General features: G+C 42.9%; 1 protein-coding gene across 2 annotated transcripts in view; it reads right to left on the bottom strand.

The window, feature by feature from the left end:
* The window catches only part of agap1 (ArfGAP with GTPase domain, ankyrin repeat and PH domain 1), a 655,663-nt gene that overhangs the window by 281,719 nt on the left and 348,449 nt on the right, over window positions 1-25,495 (bottom strand). For both annotated transcript variants that reach the window (XM_067987994.1, XM_067987993.1), the window contains exons 5-6: window positions 23,931-24,072; window positions 20,907-21,041 (exon numbers count right to left, since the gene is read on the bottom strand). In XM_067987994.1, coding sequence (XP_067844095.1) covers window positions 20,907-21,041; window positions 23,931-24,072 — 277 coding nt within the window. The remainder of the gene's footprint in view (window positions 1-20,906; window positions 21,042-23,930; window positions 24,073-25,495) is intronic.

The following is a 25,495-nucleotide window of genomic DNA, read 5'->3' as shown; positions in this document are numbered from 1 at the left end:
AAACACCTGTATCAGACATGGGCCCTGGTTGCCAATATTTGTTTGCGTATACCAGTATGGCAGGCGGCGCAACTCTGGCTCGTACTGAGTATGCGCTTCTTGCACGCCATTTTGGAGGTATAGGCACCCGTTTAGTGCCCGAAAAACGGGCGTGTCACCATCCAACTTCTAGGCCAGTATGTTCTCTCAGTGTATTAAAAGAAACACTGCACCACATAACATGTCCATGATGTTTTATTCTGTTACCTGCTCTGCATCCAAATTTTCCCAATTGAGTTGTTTAAAAAAATATTTTTTATACGAGTGTACATCTATTGTAAAGCCTCGTAAGGAAGATTTGAAACTGCAACAAATTTCAGGGGTCACAGAATATTGTTCAATTGTTCTTATAGTTTATTGTTTGCCTGAATCCTTCAGGTTTTTGCCTCACACACTTTTAGGTGTCTATCATCCTATCGGTAGTACAACGCACTGCTGAGATATGTATTATCCTGATAGTAACTCTGGCTATCAAATCAGAGCAGCCCCAAGGAAACAAAGTCTAGAGTCTAGCTTCAAGTCTACTGCCAATAATGTCCAAATTCATGGAAATCAGAATGAATGAGAAGCTAAAATACAACAACCTGCCTTCAAAGCAAATTGGTCAATATGCAACACTCTCACTGCAGTGGTTTAGAATTGGGGGAGGGGGTGAAAGATTTGCTCTGTGGGTTATGTGCACTAGAATTGTGAGCCCAGTCTTTATAATTAAGTTTACAATTTTGTTAATGGATGTCACAATTGTGTGAATTGTGAGGCACTACAACTGGTCTCAATGCCTCTAGGCTAAGAAACATAAAAATCTTCTCAGTCGCCATCTAGTAATTTCTGTTGGAGTGGGGACTGGGGCGGGGCGTCAAGCGGGGAGTTAGTGGAGATCGGGTGGGGAGTCGAGCTGGGGGGAGGGGTTGAACGGGGGTAATATCAGACCCAACTATGATGCCCTACACAGCCTGTCCAGGCTTACACGTTTAGAATGACCATTTGTCGAAGTACGGGAGGGATGTCAGCATCCGTGGAATTGTATGTCTGAATGACACCACCTTCAGGAGACAGAAGGTTGAGCAGAGAATGTTGAGGGAGAAAAAAAATCCATGACATTAATTAATCCAGAACATTAAAAAAAATGAACACACAAGCACACTGTCCACATGTACTTTCTTCGCCAAGACGTTTTAAGGCTTTCACAATGCTCCTTGGCATAAGGGGTTTGGACAGGCAATATGCCTCAGGCTTCTGCCAACGCCATGTGAACTATATACTTATCATTTACCAAATTAGGGTTCTGTGCATAAGCTGAAGAACATCAGATCCTGGGATCTGGTTAGTTTCAATCCAGCATCAACATTTATAGTTTTGTTTTCTTCTTTAAATCAAGAAAAGATGGCTATAAGGTTTTAGGCAATTAGGCACAAGACTCAGTGATCTGAACCCAGCAGCCAATTTAGGGAGTTTTAATTTTCTCATCACACACTTTTAAACAAAAGTCACAACAATCACTGACATGTTTACGTTAATTTAACGTAAAACATTGCGTCTGTCTTCTTAATTCAAAATAATAAGTTGATGCTTGCAAGATGGTCCCACATATTGTCTTCACATGCTGGAACATGTGTGCCAATACATTCCCTTTAAAACACCCTCACCGATAAGCTAAAAAAGAAACATCATTGGGATCCAACTTTAAATAAATCCAGATCCTGGATAATATCTGGTATAAACTCCACTTTCACATCTGCAATTTGTTAAATGAATGAATATTTACCATGGGTATTATCCCCTGACAAAGTGGCAGAATTAGTAATACTTCACATCTGTAGGATCACAAGCTAATAATGTTCTTCCAGATTCACAATAGTGCAGACATATGCATCATGATAATGCTGCTGTGGCTCATTATTAAAGTCTTACAAACAAATGAAATGTACTCTCAATGACCATTTCAAACAGCCTTCTTTGAATGTTTTTTTCATCTCTCCATTTATAAACACATGGAAGTCATAAGAATGGACTAAAAAATGGGACACTTAACCCATCGACTCCGCTCCTCCCACAGATTATGCACAAACCGCTCTTGCGTGGGATCGTCCTACTCAACTTATCTCACCTTCTGATAGAAAGTTCTAAAACAACAGTCTAACAAAACTCCGCAAAATCCCTCTTCATTGGCATTTCTATTATTCAGGTTTGGCCAGCTGCTTCCACATGAGGTAAATGCAATCTCTTCCCCATCCTCCATACAAATGATCAGAGGGAAGTATGTTAACAACCTCTAACGTTTCTTCTCTTTGTCTTCTCTTTTCCAGAAAAAAAGATCCACAGCCTGCTCAATCTTTCCTGATAGCTGCATCCTCTCAATTCTGGTAACATCCATGTAAATCTTTTCTGCACTGTGCTTCAATATCCTTTCTATAGTGTGGAGACCAGAACTTCAAGAGCGGTCCAACCAAGGTTCTGTATAAATTTAACATTATCACTGTTTTTGAACCCAGTGCTTAGTTTGCACTCCTTAGCGCCTTATCAACTTGTGTTGCTAATTTTAGCGATTAGTGTATTTGTATTCCCAGATCTCTTTGTTCCTCTTCACCATTTAGTTTCTTACCTTTCAACCAATAAGTGACTTCCTTATTCATCCTACCAAAATGAACCACCTCACACTTCGCCATATTGAATTTGATTTGCCGTTTACCAGCCTATTCTGCAAGCGTGCCTTTGTCTTTCTGTATTTTGGTGCAGCTTGATGTTTGAGATTGTTGGTAATTTGTTGCAGTCTCTGTGCCATCGGTAAATCATCCTGGGCACCAATAGTGCAGCTGAAAGGAGAGGCAGCTTATCCAAGGTGGCGATGTCACTTTCTATTTTATATTTATACATTAACGAAGAATCATGCTTTAATTACCCATCATACTGTAAGTTATTGATGTGAGCGAAAATTATTAGTGCAATATATCCTGTCATGTATTTTTTTTTCAAAACAGCATTAAGCCCCAAGGACTATCTCAGAGTTGGGCTTGTACGCATTAGCTTGATTGCCATCAACACATGTAATCCACTGCTACTGTCGTACATGCTGCCGTCACAATTCGCTCCCAACCATGTTAGAACAATTACTGAGAACATAGGATACGGATTCTGCTTCATTCTGTCCACATTGAGAGAAGGAATGATTCTGTCTGCTGGTTAGCTAGTTTCCATTACCAGACACAAGCAGCAAGCTCTGACCAGCGTTGTGAGGAGGCGAGGGTGTCTCATTGCCTCGGACTGCTTTTAAAAGGAGAGTATCGTTACTGAGAGGTCCCCTTTTAAATGGAGAGCCTTACTGCCTGGGCTCTTTCCTGCTTCCTTTTAAACAATGTAACTGCTACAAAAAAATATAATGAATGGATTTTTTTGTAATGAGCCAAATTTTGCTGCAGCAGGACATCTAACAGCGTCTGCTGTTAGTTAGACTTGCCCTTGCATGTTTAGGTTATTACATTTTTTTGAGTGGCAAGTTGCTGAAAGTGCGAGGTGATGACGTCACAGCGAGGGAAACAGGGCAAGCAGCCATCTCCTTAACCAATCAGATTGAAGGATTGTGAAATAAACAGCGCAAGGACCAAGAAGGAAGTGTAAATCAGAGTGGGTGAGTTCAATGTCAAATCAGGTTAAGAAAGAGAAATAAAGAGAGGGAAAGAAAGATTGGATTGAGAGAGAAAAAAAGAGACTCAGAAAGGAAAAGGAAAAAAAAAATAAATTTTATGTTTTTAAAACCTCCAACAATTAAAACCTGAGAAATGAGACTCCATACTTGTAACAGTTAATTTTCAGTGCCAGAGAGGTTGATTGGCAGTAATTAATACTTATAACGTCGTTAAAAGGGTACTTTAAATGACTTGACTCAACTTTCTGTGGCGAGTTTAATTTGTATCTATTGCGTAAATACAGCAATTTCAATGCATTTCAATGGTGAGGCAGACAGTGAGATGCTGTTTTCACACAGCTAACGGCAGAGCAGCGCATCACGGACAGCAACTTCTGGATTTTTGAGTTTAACCGCGTATTTGCCCCTCGCCTGAAGTTGCTGTACCAAAGATGCATTTAAGGGGAAGCTAGATATACACGAGGGAGAAAGGAATAGAAGGATATGTTGATGGGGTTAGATGAAGAAGAGTGGGAGGAGCATAAACACCGGCATAGACCTGTTCGGCCGAATGGCCTGTTTCTGTGCTGTACGTTCTATGTAATTATGGCAAACTCCATTAGCCTCACCGTTATTTTGACAACAAAATCTGGGCCAATGTGTTTTCTTTGCTTCTCAATTTTTACTTTGTTTGCAGTGAGTGCTTAAGACCTTATCAGAGAAAATGGCCGGGAGGAGTCACTCAGTTCTGAAACATTGTGGGCGACCAATTAACTTAAGAACAACTTGCATTTATATAGCGCCTTTAAAGTAGTAAAACTTCCCAAGGCGCTTCACAGGAGCGTTAATCAAAATTTGACACCGAGCCAAATAAGGAGATATTAGGACAAGTGATCAAAAGCTTGGTCAAAGAGATAGGTTTTAAGAAGCATTTTAGAGGAGAGGAGTGGAGAGGCGGAGAGGTTTATGGAGGGAATTCCAGAGCTTAGGGCCTAGGCAGCTGAAGGCACGGTGGTATGAAGGAAGTCGAAGATGCACAAGTGATCAGAATTGGAGGAATGCAGAGATCGCGGAGAGTTGTCGGGTTGGAGGAGATTCCAGAGATAGGGAGGGGCGAGACCATGGTGGGATTTGAACACAAGGATGAGAATTTTAAATCTGTCGGTTTGCCGGACTGGGAGCCAATGTAGGTCAACGAGCACAGGGGTGATGGTTGAATGGGACTTGGTGTGAGTTAGGATGCGGAGCAGCAAAGTTTTGGATCAGCTGAAGTTTACAGAGGGTGGAAGGTAGGCTAGTTGATTCTGGAAAACAAAAATTCCTTTTTGAGTTTCTCTGTCCATAACAACATTTTTGCCCACATGTAATAGCACTACAATTTTTTCAAACCCTTCCCTTTAATTAGTTCACTGGTCCTTATTTATAGATCACTTTATCTCTCACCTTCAGGAAAAAAAAGTCACATCATCATCTCTGCACAGTCCACCCTCCAAATATCTCACGATTATCACAACAGCTCGTGTAGCTATACCCTGCCCTTCATTCCCTGGACCAGTCCACCCCTCCGGCAAGATCTTACCATTTCAGTTTACCTGCATCTCCTCCTGTTGGTTATTGCCCTCTCACTGCCTTCATGTACCTGTCTCGCTCTCCCAGGAATCCTGAACTGTGTCCCTGTTACGGATCCCCACAGCATTGCCAATCCCTTAAATATAAAAGATTAAGGGGTGATCTAATTGAGGTGTTTAAGATGATTAAAGGATTTGATAGGGGAGATAGAGAGAAACTATTTCCTCTGGTGGGGAGTCCACAACAAGGGGGCATAACCTTAAAATTAGAGCTGGGTCATTCAAGGGTGATGTCAAGAAGCACTTCTTCACACAAAAGGTAGTGGAAATCTGGAACTCTCTCCCCCAAAAAGCTGTGGAGACTGGGAGTCAATTGAAAATTTCAAAACAGAGATCGATAGCCTTTTGTTAGGCAAAGGTATTAAGGGTTATGGAACCACAGCAGGTAGATGGAGATAAGATACAGATTAACCATTATCTAATTGAATGGCGGAACAGGTTCGAGGGGCTGAATGGCCTACTTCTGTTTCTATGTCCCTATGTAATGAAATGCGTGTTAATCAGGCCTCACGCAAACTCAGGCTCTTGCTACCTTTCCACTTCTAAGCTGCACCCCCCCCCCCTGCTGGATTCACACAAGCTCTCCACCCTCTGCCCAAATTACACCCTCTCCTCTCTGCAAAATGTGAACAGTCCTGCACTAGCAATGCCAGCACCTGTGCTCATTTGCTAAATTCCTGTCTATCTCAAATAAACAGGGACAGAGAGAATAAGAACAGGTTCTGTGCTTAGTAAGGGTAAGGATTACTGTTAAATATTTTAGATGTTTAACTTTGTTTTGTAAGATTGTCTTGCATATCTCCCTCGAATATTTCTGATCAGTTTCCTTTAGAACTAACCAGTGCAGCATTATTTATTACCATTCATAGTCAAGCAGTTTAATTTCAGACTATAAACCTCCAAATCGCTATGATAGAAAGTCGCATTAAGTTTAGCAGGAAGGCAGCCTTCTTTGAGAAAAAATCTCAAGAATTATCAAAGAGATAACAATGTATGAAAAAGATAGTAATCCAGATATTTTTATTCTCTACAGTCTGGTTATGGATTATCTGGCCAGCCACAAGAGGGCACCATTATTCCAGATACAAAATCCTAGATAAGGGAAAAATAGAACCTGCGAATGCTGGAAACCTGAAAACACACAGCAGACTTGACATCATATGAAGGCAGCAAATACACGTTAATGCTTCAGGTAGACGCTTTAAGTTAACTGGTCTTTATTCTTTCAGCTACTGGAGGACCTGCTATGAATTTCCAGTTTTAATAGGGTTTCCTTCTATGTGCAAAAACAACCATTTTTACCAAATGTGAGCGTTGCTGGAATAATTCTTGTAGGCGAAAGCTGATTTTATTGAAATCTATTAAATTTCCTCTGGTTCTGCTCTTTGGGGTGCTAATACGACATTACATAGAGTTACATAGAATTTACAGCACAGAAACAGGCCATTTGGCCAACAGGTCCATGCCAGTTGTTTATGCTCCACACGAGCCTCCTCCCAACCCTCTTCATCTAACCCTATCAGCGTAACCTTCCATATATTTCTCCCTCATGTATTTATCTAAATGCATCCCCTTAAATGCATCAATGCTATTTGCCTCAACTGCTCTATGTGGTAGAATGTTCCACGTTCTAATTACTCTCTGAATAAAGAAGTTTCTCCTGAATTCCTTGTTGGGTTTATTAGTGACTATCTTATATTTATGACCCCCAGTTTTGCACTCCCCCATAAGTGAAAACAACTTCTCAACGTCTACCCTATTAAACCACTTCATAATTTTAAAGACCTCTATCAGGTCACCCCTCAGCCTTCTCTTTTCTAGAGAAGAGAGCCCCAGCCTGTTCAGCCTTTCCTGATGGCTATAACCTCAGTTCTGGTATCATTCTTGTAAATCATTTTTGCACTTTCTCCAGTGCCTTTATGTCCTTTTTGTTATATGGAGACCAGAACTGTTCACAGTACTCCAAGTGTGGTTATAACCAAGGTTCTATACAAGTTTAACATCTCTGCTTTTCAATTCTATCCCTCTAGAAATGAACCCCAGTGCTTTGTTTGCATTTTTTGAGGCCTAGTGAATTTGCGTTGCTACTTTTAAAGTTTGTGAACCTGTACCCCCAGGTCCCTCTGCTCCTCTTCCCTGTTTAGGATTCTTATTTTTCAAGGATTATGTGGCCTTCTTATTCCTCCTATCAAAATGTACCACCTCACACTTAACTATATTGAAATTAATTTGCCATTTACATGTCCATTCTGCAAGTTTATTAACGTCAATATAATGTGTTGTGGAACAGTTGATTTCTGTAAATTATGTGTTGCAGGTACAGTTCAACAGACAGTCCTGCCCACTTTTAGATCTGTATTTTATAGCTGGAATTAGTCAGTAGCAGATGGGGTCTCCTGGATTTCGTTTCTCACTAAACCCAGCAACAGCAGATTGAAATAAAGTGCTGTTGTGTAGTGCCCTCTGCTGTTCTACTAAGTATTTACAAGCACAAAAAAAAACAAACACACAAACACCTCCACAAACTTGTTTGCCTTGGTTTTTGAACATCCAAGTCTGCAGCACAGTAATGGAGATGGTCTCATATCGAAAAAAATTGGTCATCGAAAAAATGTACTGGTCATCGAACAATCTCACCGGCACAGTGGCATCATTAAAAATCATTATAAACACAAAATGAATCATCAATCTGAAACTAACTCAAGACCGAGGGTAGAGGCTCACCGTATACAAAAAGCATATTCAGAAAAATATCTTAACATTTGTGTTCCTCTGCTCTTTCTAGGCTACATATAGTGACACCACTATTCCTGGCCAGAACGGAGATGATTGGGTAATTCCTGGTGAATCACGCCTTGAGACCCCGCTGCTGTAAGTGACTGGTATTGATTTTATGCACATAATTTGTATTATGTAACTATCCTCCACTCACTGCATTTTGCTGGAGAAATCACCCTGCTTTTATCGAGAGAAGCTGATGCAGTTTCAGACATGAGTTCTGTTTACTGTAGTTTGGGGCTGTATTTTTTTTTTATTTGTTCATGGGATGTGGGCTTTGCTGGCAAGCCAACATTTATTGCCCATTCCTAATTGCCCTTGAGAAGGTGGTGGTGAGCCGCCTTCTTGAACCGCTGCAGTCCGTGTGGTGAAGGTTCTCCCACAGTGCTGTTAGGTAGGGAGTTCCACGATTATGACCCAGCGACAATGAAGGAATGGCGATATATTTCCAAGTCGGGACAATGTGTGACTTGGAGGGGAACGTGCAGGTGGTGTTGTTCCGATGTGCCTGCTGCTCTTGTCCTTCTAGGTGGTAGAGGTCGCGGGTTTGGGAGGTGCTGTTGGAGAAGCCTTGACGGGTTGCTGCAGTGCATCCTGTGGATGGTACACACTGCAGCCATGGTGCGCCGGTGGTGAAGGGAGTGAATGTTTAGGGTGGTGGATGGGATGCCAATCAAGCGGGCTGCTTTGTCCTGGATGGTGTTGAGCTTCTTGAGTGTTGTTAGAGCTGCACTCATCTAGGCAAGTCCTGACTTGTGCCTTGTAGATAGTGGAAAGGCTTTGGGGAGTCAGGAGGTGAGTCACTCGCCGCAGAATACCCAGCCTCTGACCTGCTCTTGTAGCCACAGTATTTATGTGGCTGGTCCAGTTAAGTTTCTGGTCAATGGTGACCCCCAGGATGTTAATGGTGGGGGGGTTCAGTGATGGTAATGCCATTGAATGTCATAGGGAGGTGGTTAGACTCTCTCTTGTTGGAGATGGTCATTGCCTGGCATTTGTCTGGTGCGAATGTTACTTGCCACTTATCAGCCCAAGCCTGGATGTTGTCCAGGTCTTGCTGCATGTGGCCATGGACTGCTTCAATATCTGAGTGGTTGCGAATGGAACTGAACACTGTGCAATCATTAGCGAACATCCCCATTTCTGACCTTATGATGGAAGAAAGGTCATTGATGAAGCAGCTGAAGATGGTTAGGCCCAGGACACTGCCCTGAGGAACTCCTGCAGCAATGTCCTTGGGCTGAGATGATTGGCCTCCAACAACCACTACCATCTTCCTTTAGGTATGACTCCAGCCACTGGAGAGTTTTCCCCGATTTCTATTGACTTCAATTTTATTAGGGCTCCTTGGTGCCACACTCAGTCACATGCTGCCTTGATGTCAAGGGCAGTCACTCTCACCCCACCTCTGGAATTCAGTTCTTTTGTCCATGTTTGGACCAAGGCTGTAATGAGGACTGGAGCCGAGTGGTCCTGGCGGAACCCAAACTGAGCATCGGTGAGCAGGTTATTGGTGATTAAGTGCCGTTTGATAGCACTGTCAATGACACCTTCCATCACTTTGCTGATGATCGAGAGTAGACTGAAGGGACGGTAATTGGCCGGATTGGATTTGTCTTGCTTTTTGGGCAATTTTCCATATTGTCGGGTAGGTGCCAGGGTTGTAGCTGTACTGGAACAGCTTGACTAGAGGCACGGCTAGTTCTGGAGCACAAGCATTCAGCACTACAGCCGGGATGTTGTCGGGGCCCATAGTATCCAGTGCACTCAGCCATTTCTTAATATCACGTGGAGTGAATCGATTTGGCTGAAGACTGGCTTCTGTGATGGTGAGGATATCGGGAGGCCGAAATGGATCATCCACTCGGCACTTCTGGCTGAAGATGGTTGCAAATGCTTCAGCCTTATCTTTTGCACTCACGTGCTGGACTCCGCCATCATTGAGGATGGGGATGTTTGCAGAGCCTCCTCCTCCCATTAGTTGTTTAATTGTCCACCACCATTCACGACTGGATGTGGCAGGAGTGCAGAGCTTTGATCTGATCAGTCAGTTGTGGAATCACTTAGCTCTGTCTATAGCAAGTTGCTTCCGCTGTTTAGCATGCATGTAGTCCTGTGTTGTAGCTTCACCAGGTTGGCACCTCATTTTTAGATACGCCTGGTGCTGCTCCTGGCATGCTCTTCTACACTCCTCATTGAACCAGGGTTGATCCCCTGGCTTGTTGGTAATGGTAGAGTGAGGAACACGTTGATGGTGTCCTCAGTGACACTATTCCCGTAGACTATTTGCTGCAATGCGCTGTTTATACAGACGCTATTTGCTGAGTAAATAGACTTTGTTTGCTGAGTCCCACCGTAAGTCTCCAACTCATTGGCTGACACTGTGGTGTCAACAAATACCTTGCTCTATCAATTTTCTCCCCCTCTCCATTCAGCCCTCCTGAAGGCATCGACGACTAGCTGGGGTACAGTCCCACAGGGCTAATCGCTCACCCCAAGTTGCCTTTCTTCATGTCTCAGCCCAGACGGTGAGTGTCAGCAGGCTAGTTGACCACAAAGCCATCGCCGCCGAGATCGATCGAGCCGACTTTCTCCTCACCCCCAACCACGCATGTGAACATCCAGCAGGGATCGTCAGAGGACTCAGTGAGGGTCCATGACAAAAGCTGCAGGGCTAATGTGAGTTTTGGTCCCCTTGCATGTTGTGGGGATATAGAGGCACTGGTAAAGGTTCAGGGCAGGACCACTAGATCGATACCTCAGTGACCAGGGCAGGCTTGGAGAGCTGAGGCTTTTCACTTTGGAAAAGCGTAGACTTCATGGAGATAGGTTTGCAGTCTTTAAAATAACGAAAAGATTATACTCAGTCCTAGTGGATAAGCCACTTGAGTAAAGTATCGAGAGTGTCAATCCTGGCTCATTGTTAGCACTCTCGCCTCTAAGTCAGGAGGTTGTGGGTTCGAGTCCCACTCCAGAGACTTTAGCACATAATCTAGGCTGACAATTGAGTGCAGTATTGAGGGAGTGCTGCACTGTCGGAGGTGCCATCTTTTGGATGAGATGTTAAACCGAGGCCCCGCCTGCCCTCTCGGGTGAATGTAAAAGATCCCATGGCACTATTTCAAAGAAGAGCAGAGGAGTTCTCCCTGGTGTCCTGGTTAACACTTATCCCTCAACCAACAACTAGAAAAGATTATCTGGTCATTGTTGTTTGTGGGACCTTGCTGTGCACAAATTGGCTGCTGCGTTTATCTACTTTACAACAGTGGCTACACTTCAGAATTACTTCATTGGCTGTAAAGTGATTTGGGAAGTCCTGAGATCGTGAAAGGTGCTACATAAATGCAAGTCTTTTTTTTTAAAAGGTAAGTTAGGAAGGACCATATAAACATAGAACTCGGCTGGAATCTAGGTGGTACTTCTTTTCACAGAGAGTCGGTAATCTCTGAAACGTTGCCAGCACATGTACCAAGTGTAGATTCACTGCGAGCATTTGAAAGGGAGCTGGTGAGTTCCTATGAGTAGCAAACATCTCTACATGGTAGTAACACCATGCCAGGAGGGGACTGACTCGATAGACTGGTTGGTCTTTTCCTGTCCCTTTTCACACGTTTGCAGTGATCAGCAGCCGGAAGTACGGCCATCTTACTCCTCGCTAACTTTTTTAAAAATTCATTCTTGGGATATGGGCACCACTAGCAAGGTGAACCGCTGCAGTCCGTGTGGTGAAGGTTCTCCCACAGTGCTGTTAGGTAGGGAGTTCCAGGATTTTGACCCAGTGACGATGAAGGAACGGCGATGTATTTCCAAGTCAGGATGGTGTGTGACTTGGAGGGTAACTCGAAGGTTCCTATACACCTACTGCCCTTGTCCTTCTAGGTGGTGGAACCTCGGACCTTCAAGGTGTGTATGGCTCAAGTTACTCACCACCATAACCAGTTGAATGATAAGGGGAGGTCAGGAGACATTATTGATGCAGTATTGCACCAGACTGGTTTGATCAGCTCCCTCTGACTAACAATTCTCTACAAAACTGCTCTTTGAAATAGTTTGTCTTCAGTGAATATAGTTACAGATATTTCAGTATTAAATCTCAGAACAATTCAAGCTAATTTGAAGAAAACAATTAATATTTTTAAAATTGTACTGATTACAGCATTCAACAGTACAGAACAGACTTTCATATAATTAAGATCATAAGAGATAGGAGCAGGAGTAGGCCATTCAGCCCCTCGAGCCTGCTCCGCCATTCAATGAGATCATAGCTGATCTGATTTTTACCTCAACTCCACTTTCCCGCCCTTTCCCCATATCCTTTGACTCCATTGCTGATCAAAAATTTGTCTAACTCAGCCTTGAATGTATTCAGTGACTCAGCCTCCACAGCTTTTTGGGGTAAAGAATTCCAAAGATTCACGACCCCCTGGGAGAAGAAATTCCTCCTCATTTCTGTCTTAAACAGGCGACCCCTTATTCTAAGTCTATGCCCCCTAGTTTTAGATTCCCCCATGAGGGGTAACATCCGCTCAGCATCTACCCTATTGAGTCCCCTCAGAATCTTGTATGTTTCAATAAGATCGCCTCTCATGAGGAAAGGTTGAACAGGTTGGGTCTAAACTCCAATGAGTATAGACCCAACCTGTTCAACCTTTCCTCATTAGACAACCCTTCCATACCCAGAATCAACCTAGTGAACCTTCTCTGAACTGCCTCCAATGCAAGTATGTCCTTCCTTAATTAAGGGCACCAGAACTGTACGCAGTACTCCAGGTGTGGTCTCACCAGCAGTTGTAGCATGACTTCCCTGCTTTTATACTCCATCCCCCTAGAAATAAAGACCAATATTCCGTTTGCCTTCCGGATTACCTGCTGCACCTGTGTGTTGACTTTTTGTGTTTCATGTACGAGGACACCCAGATCCCTCTGTACCGCAGCATTTTGTAGTATTTCTCCATTCAAATAATATTTTGCTTTTTTATTTTTCCTCCCAAAGTGGATGACCTCACATTTTCCCACATTATATTCCATCTGCCAAATTTTTGCCCATTCACTTAACCTGTCAGTATCCCTTTGCAGACACTTTGTGTCCTCATCGCAACTTGCTTTTCCACCTATCTTTGTATCATCAGCAAATTTGGCCACAAGATACTCTGTTCCTTTATCCAAGTCATTGATATATATTGTAAATAGTTGAGGCCCCAGCACTGAGCCTTGCGGCACTCCACCAGTTACAGATTGCCATTTTGAAAATGCCCCTTTTATCCCGACTCTTTGTTTTCTGTTAGTTAGCCAATCCTCTATCCATGTCAGTATATTACCCCCAACACCATGAGCTCTTATCTTGTGCAGTAATCTTTTATGTAGCACCTTATCGAATGCCTTTTGGAAATCCAAATATACTGTATCCATTGGTTCCCCTTTATCCATCCTGCCCGTTACTTCCTCAAAGAACTCTAATAAATTTGTCAGACACGATTTCCCCTTCATAAAACCATGTTGAATCTCCTTGATTGTATTATGAGTCTCTAAATGTCCTGCTACTACTTTCTTAATAATGGATTCTAGCATTTTCCCAATGACAGATGTTAGGCTAACTGGTCTATAGTTACCTGCTTTCTGTCTCACTCCCTTCTTGAATAGGGGTGTTACATTAAATGGACAATCCATTGGAAAGCTCGCCTCTGCGGGTGCCAGTCTATTTATTCTCTTTGAAGTTGCACACTTAAGGATGAGAGAATAAAATGCTACAATGTTTTTGCTACAGTGATTATATTCAAGCCATTTGCCTACTCTGTGTAACTTACACATTGATACATCTTCACCACAGACGGATACACATTAACTGAATCGTTGTTGATGTCACAACTGTGGTCCTTCTCGTCAGTACAAGTTACATTTGGTACAAAAGCTCTTCATTCAGAACATGCCAGAAATAACTGAGACCCAACTAAATAAATTCCAGGCTTTTATCTTTGCATCACCCAAATACAAGTGAGATTTCTAGCCAATTATTTGACTGAATATTATTGCAGTCCAGGTGATACGGATAGATGGACAGGGGGGCAGCTCAGGGAAAATGTACAAATCACTAAAAGTAATGACACAGGTTAATAAGGCCATAAAAAAGGCAAACCGAGCACTGGGGGTTCATTTCTAGAGGGTTAGAATTGAAAAGTAGAGAAGTTATGTAAAACTTGTATCGAACCTCGATTAGACCATACTTAGAATACTGTGCGCAGTTCTGGTCTCCATATTATGAAAAAGGATATAGAGGCACTGGAGAAGGTAAAAAAAAGATTCACAAGGATGATACCAGAACTGAGAGGGTACACCCATCAGGAAAGGCTGAACAGGCTAGGGCTCTTTTCTCTAGAAAAGAGAAGGCTGAGGGGTGTCTTGATAGAGGTCTTTAAAACTATGAAGGGGTTTGATAGGGTAGACAGAGAAGATGTTTCCACTTGTGGGGGAGTTCAAAACCTAGGGGCCATAAATATAAGATTATAGTCACCAATATATCCAATAAAGAATTCAGGAGAAACCAGAGAGTGGTTAGAATGTGGAACTGAGGAGGCAACTCATTTCAAGTCTCAGTAGGAGCTGGGATTTCGCAAGATGCTCAAAACATTTCTTCTTCATTTTCACGTTCCAGTGTAATTTGGTCTGCTCCTCTTTGGTTCCCCCATGCCATGTATCATCCCCCACAGACGAATACACACGATCTGAATTGTCGTTGATGTCACAACTGTGGCCCTTCTGGTCAATACAAGTTACATTTGGATATGTTGACATGGTTAGATGAAGTTGGGAGGAAAGGGGCTCATGTGGAGCATAAACACCGGCATGGACCTGTTGGACCGAATGGCCTGTCTCTGTGCTGTACGTTCTATGTAACCAATAGGGTCACCAAACAATTCACTCCTGGATCTCTATCAATGTTACTCAAGCCAACAATGCACAGAAGCATTCATGGTGATACAGGATTTTATTATCCCATCTTATGTGGGGAAATACTGGGCTTCCAAGAAATCCATCCTCATGATGCTGTGGCACGGTTGGTGGTGAAAGAAACGCATAAGACTGAGCTCCAAAGAGCTCGACGATGAGGCAGGAGAATTTGGACTTGTTTTAAGGAGCACTGGAGTAATCTCACTTTAACCAGAGTCTAGCTCCAATGCTGTAACATTAAGTACCATAGGCACTTGCTGCTGCCACTGAGTGCTTCTGAAATTATTACTATATACTCTCTGCATCTTCAATTAATATGGGGACCACTGTTAGTTCTTTTTAAAAAAAGGGTCATAATTAAGCTGTCCCTGTTCAGGTGCTGAAAAACCCAACAGGTTCAAAACTCAAGAGATAAAACAGTTTGCAATCTGATGCTTCACAGAAGCACACCTGCATTCAAAGTGACCCCTGACCTTTAACAAGGGAGGTGTATTAAAAAGCATTTACGAATGTGAAACCTCCCATTGTGGGACACATACAGGAATCAGTACTGAGACACCAGAGTCTTTCAGCACATTATGTTCCACCTCAATTTTTAAATTCTCATCCTTCTGTCCAAATCCCTCCATGGCATCGCCCCTCCCTATCTCTGTAACCTCCTGTTAATTGTATCCATATGATTTATATCAATTAGTGTTAATTGTATTCAGGTGGTGCGTATCAATTGGGGACTCTGGTATCCATTTATGTGAGAGCTGATCTAGAGGGTGGAGTGGGTAATGTGGATCTCTCTGAATAAAGGCTTGAAGTCAACTGAAGACCAGGCTTGAGTATTCTATCCTTCACCACCTGGCTATCCGGTTTATTACACTCCAGCCCTACAACCCTCCAAGAACTCTGCATTCCTCCGATTCTGGACTTTTGTGCATCCCTGATTTCCTCCGCCCCACCAATGGCGGCCGTGCCTTTGGCTGTCCAGGCCTTAAGCTCTAGAATTCCCTCCCTAAACCTCTCCACCTTTTAAGACACTCCTTAAAACCTACCTCTTTGACTGAGCTTTTGGTCACTTGTCTTAATGACTCCTTCTTTGGCTTGGTGTAAATTTTGAGTCTATTTACACTACTGGGAAGCACCTTGGGATGTTTTGCTACTTTAAAGGTGCAATATAAATCCATGTCATTGTTATTATGATACTGATGCTCTACCAAGGCAATCCCACCTTCAGCAGCAGTGCTCTAATGTAAAGGGGACAACATTAATTCTTCCAAAGCATCAGATAACCTCAAGTGCTGATTTTCACTAGATTCCTCTATAGGCAACCACAACATCAGCAGCAAATAGAAATGCTGCCACCACTCGCAGTAGGTAATTGCTGCTAATAGTTCAACTCAGATAGTGCCATAATGCACATATATAAATAAATAAAAATATATATATACCTGCGAAATTCCCTATAATTTACTCTGATAATGCTGCAGGTCCTTTTGTGCAATTCAGTTTACCATTAGGTTCCTGTCATAAAGTTGAGCAGTGCACTTGGTATATTAGGTATCAGCCGTGGCTCAGTGGTAACACTCTCTCGCCTGATTCAGAAGGTTGTGGGTTCAAGTCCCACTCCAGAGACTTGAGTACATAATCTAGGCTGACGCTGCACTGTTGGAGGTGCTGTCTTTCGGATGAGATATTAACCTGAGGCCCCATCTGCCCTCTCAGGTGGACGTAAAAGATCCCATGGCGCTATTTCGAACAAAACCATGGGAGTCCTGGCCAATATTTATCCCTCAATCAACATCACTAAAACAGATTATCTGGTCATTATCTCATTGCTGTTTGTGGGAGCTTGCAGTACGCAAATTGGCTGCTGTGTTTCCTACATCACAACATGGCTGCACTTCAAAAGCAGTTCATTAGCTGTAAAGCACTTCGAGACATCCTGAGGTCATGAAAGGCACTATATAAATGCAAGTCTTTCTTTCTTTCCATTGTACTTCTATTTGCAATAGTACCAGAAAACATTCACATCAGACAGACAGAAAACTGGAAGGCATCATGAAAACACGAGCTATTGAAAGGAATTTCTCCATTTGGTAGATACAACAAACATCGCCAATTAATTCGGGGCCAACAATTCAATTTGGAGCTGTTGTGACATTCACAAACATGATCTGAACCCCCTGACTGCTTTACAGCTCTGGATTTTGCCAATGGCTGTCTTAGTTAATGGAAGAGAGGAGTCCAAATGAGCTTCAAATTTATGAAGTGCTAAATGTAGAACTCACCAATCCCTACAAATACATACTGCATGTAATCTGTCCTTTTTAATCAGCTGCCACTGATTATAAATCCTTATTGGAGACACTTACCTTTCACCCATAAACTCATAACAACTTTCCAAATGGGTATCCCATACCAATCTGCTCACTAAGAGTTGTACGGAATGCTTTGCCACATGTAATAATGATGGCAGACATGTAGGAAGAAAATGGATAAATATTTGAAGCAGAGGAGGATGATGACAGGACTACGGGGAGAGAGCAGAGTAGTGGGATTTGTCTGGATTGTTTTATCAAAGAGCCGGCACAGGCACAATAGGTCAAATGGCCTCCTTCTGTGCTGTAAATTTCTATGGATCTGTGTAACGCTGACCCGTTTGAAAGGGTACGGGTGCCTTCAGCTTGGTTTTTTTTTAAAAAGGAGATGCTTCAAACCAATGCGAGTACTCTTGGATATGACTACACCATATGGAGTTAAATGTGGTTGACCTGCTTTCCAACAATACCCTTGTGGGTCTCTGGGGCTTGCCTTGTTAAAAGTATGCACTGTATACGTAAATGCATATTTCAGAGTGAACAGGATCCACAAAGTTTCATTTTTAAGATAGCCAGCATTTTAAATACTGTAAGTACATCAAATGTAATGTAGCTTCAAAGCTCTAAGCCACGGTCAACTTACACTTCAACTTATTCATTAAATACAAGAGATGTCTCAGAGCACTTTATAGGGTGGTGGATAAATAGTGAGGAAGTAGAGGGAAAAGGAAGAGGGGAAGGGAAATGGGAAAAGGGAAGGGAAGAGGAAGAGGGAGAAAGCTTGGTCAAAGGGGAGAGTCACAAAGACGCATTTGAATGCAGGGAAGGAGATGAAGATATTGGGGGAAGTAATTCCAAAGGGCAGGGAAAGTTAACTGAAGGATCGCAGCACAGAACAAGTAGTTGACTGAATTTGCAGGACTGGAAGTCCACTTAGGGACACTGGGCCATGGAGGGATTTGAAGCAGAGGACAGAAATAATAAAGTTGATTCAGTGTGACATGGGAAACCAGTGGAACTCAACAAGGACAGGGATAATACGGAATTTTGGATGACTTGGACTTCATGGATAGAAGTAGTGAGGCAGGGAAAGAGATCATTGAAGAAGTCCAGCTGTCAGGTGACAAAAGCGTGGATTAAGGTTTTAGCAGGGGGGGGGGGGGGGGAGGGGAGGGGAGAGGTAACGTTGCAGAGGTGAAATAAAGGGGTCTTGGTTATAGCTTGCTCATCCACATCTGATCTAAGTGCAGGATTGAGCACTACAGCAAGGTTCCATGGCCCTGGGTTTAGCCCGAGGTGGCAGCCAGGGAGGGAGATAATGAGATCAGGTGCAGTTAGGTACTTGTGGGTATCAAAGAGAAAGCCTTTGGTTTTGCCGATATTAAACTGGAGAATGCTTTCACTCAACCAGGTCTTGGTGTTGGATAGGCAACTGGAAACATTGGCAACAGCAGTGGAGTTGACAAAGGATGTGGGTTTCACCAACATAAATATGAAAGCCATGGGAAACCCTTTAAACGGTAAAGAGGAAGGGCCAAGGGTGGAACGCTGGGGTATACCAGGAATAGCCACGTGGGCATGGGGGCAGAGACCATTTGAGACAATGTAATATCTAAGGTATGACAGCCAGGAGGTGAAGTCAGAAAGGAGCAGTGCCACGGAGGTGTACTGTACAGGTATCAGCCATGGCTCAGTGGTGTCACTCTCGCCTTTGAGTCAGAAGGTTATGGGTTCAAGTCCCACTCCAGAGACTTGAGCATAAAATCTAGGCTGACGCTGCAGTGCAGTACTGAGGGAGCACTGCACTGTTGGAGGTGCCGCCTTTCGGATGAGACGTTAAACCGAGGCCCTGTTTGTCCTCTCAGGCGAACGTAAAAGATCTCATTGCACTATTTTGAAGAGCAGGGGAGTTCTCCCTGGTGTCTTGGTCAACATTTATCCCTCAAGCAACATCACTAAAAAAAATTATCTGATCATTATCATATTGCTGTTTGTGGGACCTTGCTGTGCGCAAATTAGCTGCCGCGTTTCTTACATTACAACAGTGACTGCACTTCAAAAGTACTTCATTGACTGTAAAGCGCTTTGAGATGTCCTGAGGTCGTGAAAGGTGCTATATAACTGCAAGTGCTTCTTTCTTTGGGACAGACATTCAAGGAGAACATACAATATATATTTAAGGAAGGTGAGAGGGGGAAACCAGGAAATTATAGACCAGTTAGACTAGAGTCTATCATTAAGAATAGAGTGACTGAACAGGTCAGTTACAAGGAGAGATTACACAAACTAGGGTTGTATTCCATGGAATTTAGAAGATTAAGGGGTGATTTGGTCAAAGTTTTTCAAGATATTATGGGGAACTGTTAGTTTCTCCCGATCTACCCTATTTCCACTGGTCTAGGACTAGGGGATATAGCCTAAAAATTAGACCCTGGACTTTCAGGAGTGGAGTTAGGAAACATTTCCACGCGCAAAGGGTGGCAGAAGTTTGGAACTCTCTTCTGCAAATAGCAGTTGATACTAGCTCAATTGTTAATTTTAAATCTAAGATTGATAGATTTTTGTTAACCAAAGGTATTAAGGGATATGAGGCTAAGACGGGTACATGAAGTTCGGTCACAGGTCACCCATGATCTCACTGAATGGCAGAACAGGCTCGAGGGGCTAAATGGGCGACTCCTGTTCCTATATATCTACTGTATATACACCATTGAGATATACACCATTCTTTAGTTGACAGGGTAAAACTGCAATTTGTTCCCAAGACATGCCAAGGTGTCTCTGTGAGGGTGGGCCTGCCAGCAGGACCTGCCCTTTCACTCTGGATGACCAATGCCTGACCTCTGCTTGCTGCCTCACCCTGTATTGGAAGACTGTCATGTGGGAAAGACACAGAAATGAACCAATGTGCTGCAATTCCATAAAGTCCTAGCCTCAACACCCAGAGCTAACAGCTCCCCAGTGTTGGCCAAGATTGAAGCCATTCAAATCTCTTGCTCCTCTCTTGTTTCTATCAGCCACTTACAACCAAGAGACATTTAAAACTGCCCCAGCTCAGCCTTACCTGGTAAATATGCGATAATTCATTATTACGATGGGATTGACTGTTTGCAAAGCAATTAGTGTAGAAGATGTACTGAAAAAGAGAGAGAGAGAGAGAGAGAGAGAGAGAGAGAGAAAAAGTGTGTGAGTGGTATACAGAGAAAGTAAGTGTGTGAGTGGTATACAGAGAAAGTGGCAGAATTTAGAACAGGGATGGAAGGATTTATAGAAAGGAGTAGTGAGTTGTAGGCAAGAGATGACAACAAAAGTGCATGACAGCCATAAGGACAGAGAGAGACAGAAAGAGAAAGACAGTACTGCTGCACTATTAATGCTGCAGAATTTGGGACAAATTGTGATCAAAAAGGAGAGCAGGTGCATCTCGACAGCCGGGCATTCAAACACACCAGTCCTGTGAGATGTGATGATTCTCCAACTGCTCTGTGTGGACTGGAGAATACGGATGTACACTTCCTGTCTGCCCCTGTCAAGTGAATTGAAGCTTCTGTTTGTTAGAATTCAGCAGAACAACAAATGCCTCACCATCCTGAAAAACCCGCTCCACATTCAATCCATAGGTGGCGCACGTTTCGTAGTAAGTGCATCGCTTGAGATCATTGGAGAGTTTCCGTGCCCTGGAGTCATCGATGACACGTGGATTTGCTGCACTGATGGCATCTGTGGAGAGAAAAAAATAACAGCAGATTACCACATGCTAAGCACTTACTGCGGCATTCGTGGCCCTGAATCAGTGCGCAAAACCACCAGGATCCTCAATACTTCTCTCAATCAGAGTGAGGGACTGCAACACATGCACATCTCCCACACGACAAACATTTCACCAGCGAGGCTCCCATTGGCCCGAAGTTGGTTACAGGCCACACAGGCTGAGAAAGTCTGTGCTGAGTTAACTGGTTTCAGCTGAAGTGGCAGTAGCAGAGTTACAATTGGCCCTGGAGCTGTAGAAAACAAAATCAGACTATAGGAGAATATAGACAGACTGGTGAAATGGGCAGACACATTGCAGATGAAATGTAATGCAGAGAAGTGTGAAGTGATGCATTTTGATAGGAAGAATGAAAGAAGCAATATAAACTAAATGGTACAATTTTAGAGGGTGTGCAGGACAGAGAGACAGGGGGTGGGGCAGTGTATGTACATAAATCTTTGACAAGTTGTTAAGGCTGTTAAAAAAAAAAGCATTTGGGATCCTTGGCTTTATTAATAGAAGCATAGAATACAAAAGCAATGAAGTTATGGTAAACCTTTATAAAACACTGATTAGGCCTCAGTTGGAGTATTGTGTCCAATTCTGGGCAACACACTTTAGGAAGGCTGTCAAGGCCTTAGAGAGGGTGTAGACGAGATTTACTAGAATGGTACCAGGGATGGAGGACTTCGGTTATGTGGAGAGTTTGGAGAAGCTGGGATTGTTCTCCTTACAGCAGAGAAGGTTAAGGGGGGATTTAATAGAGGTATTTAAAATCATGAGGAGTTTTGATAGAGTAAATCGGGTGAAAATGTTTACAGTGGCAGGAGGGACGATAACCAGAGGACACAGATTTAAGATAACTGGCAAAAGAACCAGAGGAGAGATGAGGGAAAAAAATGTATGCAGCGAGTTGTTATGATCTGGGATGCACTGCCTGAAAGGGTGGTAGAAGCAGAATCAACAGTAACTTTCAAAAGGGAATTGGATAAATACTTGAAAAGGAAAAATTTGCAGGGCTATGGGGAAAGAGCAGGGGAGTCAGACTAAATGGATAGCTCTTTCAAAGAGCTGGCACAGACACAATGGGCTGAATGGCCTCCTTCTGAGCTGTAACATTCTATGAAATCCAAACCTTCTAAAGGAACGGAGCCCTGAGAGGGCTGTTATTTAATAAATAACCATTTTCTGCCAGCAGAGGGCAGAGGAAACCATAAAACATACAAGAACACAGAAAATTGTAAATTGGAACCTATTCCATTCAATGGTGCAATTCTAACCACAACAAAGTACTGAACAGCACTTACCTACCTTAACTTAAATAAATGGAATGGGGAATGTATCTGTAGATATTCTCGTAGGTATGAAAAACACAGCAAAATGTGCCAGATGAAGATTTCCTTTGATCGCCACTTGTAACAGAATACAAATAGAGCACAGAGGAAATCCATGAAAGGTAACTAAATAAATGTCATATTGGTGAGCCACTCATTGAAGGACAGACATTTCCACATAGTGATTCCCAATATTGTCAGGGAGATCAAAGCCCTGGATCCTCACAGGAAAGAGGACACTAGTGAGCCAGGTCCTGCGAGCTGCTCTTGTACATCTCCGAGCAGCCAGTTTCACAACAGCATTGCAACAACTTGGAAATAGATCATCCCCCGTGTGCAGTGAGATGGTCAGGCCGTCCCCCGGGGGGCCCGGTAATCGGGCCGTCCTCCGTTGGGTACGGTAATCGGGCCGTCCCCCGTTGGGTACGGTAATCGGGCCGTCCCCCATATATAGCAATCAGGCCGTTCCCCGTGGGGTAAGAAAAGAATAGGGGTGAAAACTATCTTAAAATAAGTAGTCTCTCCTCTAAGGTGTTATAAAAACATGAGGAAAACAGTACCAGAATCAGCCGGGCTTTTTATTTTTACTTTGATAAGCACATTGAAAATTAATTATACATTATGATTATACCTTTGTTTTAAATGTTCCTCCACTCATTTCCCCCCCCCCACCACCCCACCTCCATATCTTTGATTTAAAAGAGCTTCCCTACACATCCCATCACCTGATCCATAATCTTCTGTTTTGTAATTGATTGGAGGAGATATTGACGTTTACACCAATATTCCTTACTGGTTAAGTCAATGTGAGCTATCTTCCTTTGTAATTGCTTATTTTGTTATTACTTTTGTTATTTACCAACTGTGCTACACAAAAATTTTCTCACTCAAAAACAAATCTAAAGGAGGAGAGGGCACTGGATATGAGGAGGGGTTTAGCGAGACAATTCCAGACAGTGGGACCTAAGCGACTGAAAGCACTGCCACTAATGGTGGGGCAAAGGGGGGAATACATAGGTGGCTGAAATAAGAGGAATGGAAGCACAGGAGGGCTGAAGGAAGGTCGATGCCAAGGAGATGATTTAAACACAAGGATGAGTACAGAAAATTGCCAATGTCTTATGGGCACTTCTGCTGGAAGTTCTATTTATCTCTTTAAACCCACAAAACTACAAGCATCACCAACAGCATTGATTCGGTATGTCACAAATGACTTGAGGAGATAGTACGTAATAAAATAAGAGATATGGCAATGAATGGCCGGCGCGGACACGATGGGCCGAAGGGCCTCTATCCGTGCTGTATGACTCTATGACTCTAAATGGAAGTGGGGATGTGAAAAGAAAAATAGTACAAAGTGCAAAAATAAGTTCTATCAACTCCAGGGAATACAATCGATAGATTCTAGGTTGGCCATATATATTATTCGGCATGAATGACTCAATATTCCAGTTCCTGCCTACGAGTCTGTGCTCAGTGCCACGTAGGTCAATTCTGAACATCCTAGCCACATGGCCTCCTTACCTTGCGTTCCAACCAATACCATCGGGATCTCTGTGGTGCTTCGATAGTTGGCCATCCTGGTGTAGTAATAGAAGACCGTGTTGAAGCTGATCTCATCCTCCAGACTGAAGACAAATATAACAGCGTCCACCCACATTGTGAACTGCAAGGAGGTCAGATCAATCAGTGAGAAACCAGCTGAAACAGATCAACACAAACAATAACTCCTATTCCATTCCTTTCACTATTTACCTGCTAATTGCCCACATGAAAGGCTTGAAATAAACCCACCCATCTCAGGGTTGTATTCATTAAGATGAATGCAATATAAAAGGACAAGTTTTCCCTCAAACAGCAAACAACAAGCGCTAACAGGTGTGCTTTCCTTATCTCGCTCTGTAAAAGAATGGCTTTTAACCCATCAACATCCTACTGACTTCAGCAAACATGCAGTTTTTCAGACAACCATAACTCAGTATAACGTGCAAAGTAGGATATAAAGCACAGTTGACACATGGGGTACTCTCAATCTCTGACCTCTCTCTGGCCAATCTTACTCGCATACCACTTTAATACATGTGTAGCAGATAAATGTTGGACACAGTTTATGTCTCACTACTTGGCTAGGACAAGTAACATCCTGCAACAAATCCCATGAACTCCAACACATATTCAGTGATTGCTACCTAGTTCCAGAATTTTGCATTTTAAAAAAATCCCAGAGGCAGTGAAGTTGCCAGGTTCAGAGCATATCTGAGTGACCATAAGCCTCTTGCTTTAATTATGGTACCATAAGCCTGCAGGTTCCATGAGATTAACAACCGTTATGATCCTGACCTAAGTCACCCCACTTTTATACAGCCTGCCGCAAAATGAATATTTAAATAATCACCCACTAGCTGTTCAAGAGTTTGAGTCAGTGGCCAAGCTCAGTGTCTGCACATTACAATCTAGTGAGATGTAGGTGACCTAAGCTATGTCTGACCTCATCGAGGACTTGCTCTTTCATTCACTGTCAGCTAGAGAAGTGTTCCTGTCACAGGGACTCATCTCACACTTACTTATCTTTAGTAGCTGGAGTGAACTTTTAGCGGTTTCACTCGAGCTTCTAATACAGCTCACCCTGCACAACTTTCAACCTCAGTGTCGACCTATCAAAGCTGGATTTCAAACTGGCTGAAAGGGTCTACCCGTTTAGTTTAAAGGTGCTCTACTCCTTTATTTGAGCTTTATACAGATTTAAACTTAAATCTCTTAACAAATTTTAAAAATGGATCAAAAGACCCCTTCAAATTTCTCCATTTTGAATTTCAAACAGTGCATGAACAGTGTTGTTCTCATCGGTTCCACGATGACTCCACTTCTAAAGCAGCCCACATACTGAGAAAACAATTGTGGTTTGAGGTTAAATATCTCAGGCCTTTGGGAAAAATAAATAATCTTTCCTTATGAAGTTGACAAGTAGACATTTTAAATCACATCTGTGTCGATCAGTCGAAGTAATAAAGCCCCTTCTGAGCACCAGGGCTTGAACTGCCCTCACTATTCACACACTACTGGAAAAGTAGTAGTGAAGTAGTAAACTT

This window comes from Heptranchias perlo, chromosome 7, assembly GCF_035084215.1.
Source record: "Heptranchias perlo isolate sHepPer1 chromosome 7, sHepPer1.hap1, whole genome shotgun sequence".
NCBI lineage: Eukaryota > Metazoa > Chordata > Chondrichthyes > Hexanchiformes > Hexanchidae > Heptranchias > Heptranchias perlo.
This window is presented reverse-complemented; position numbering and strand designations above follow the sequence as displayed.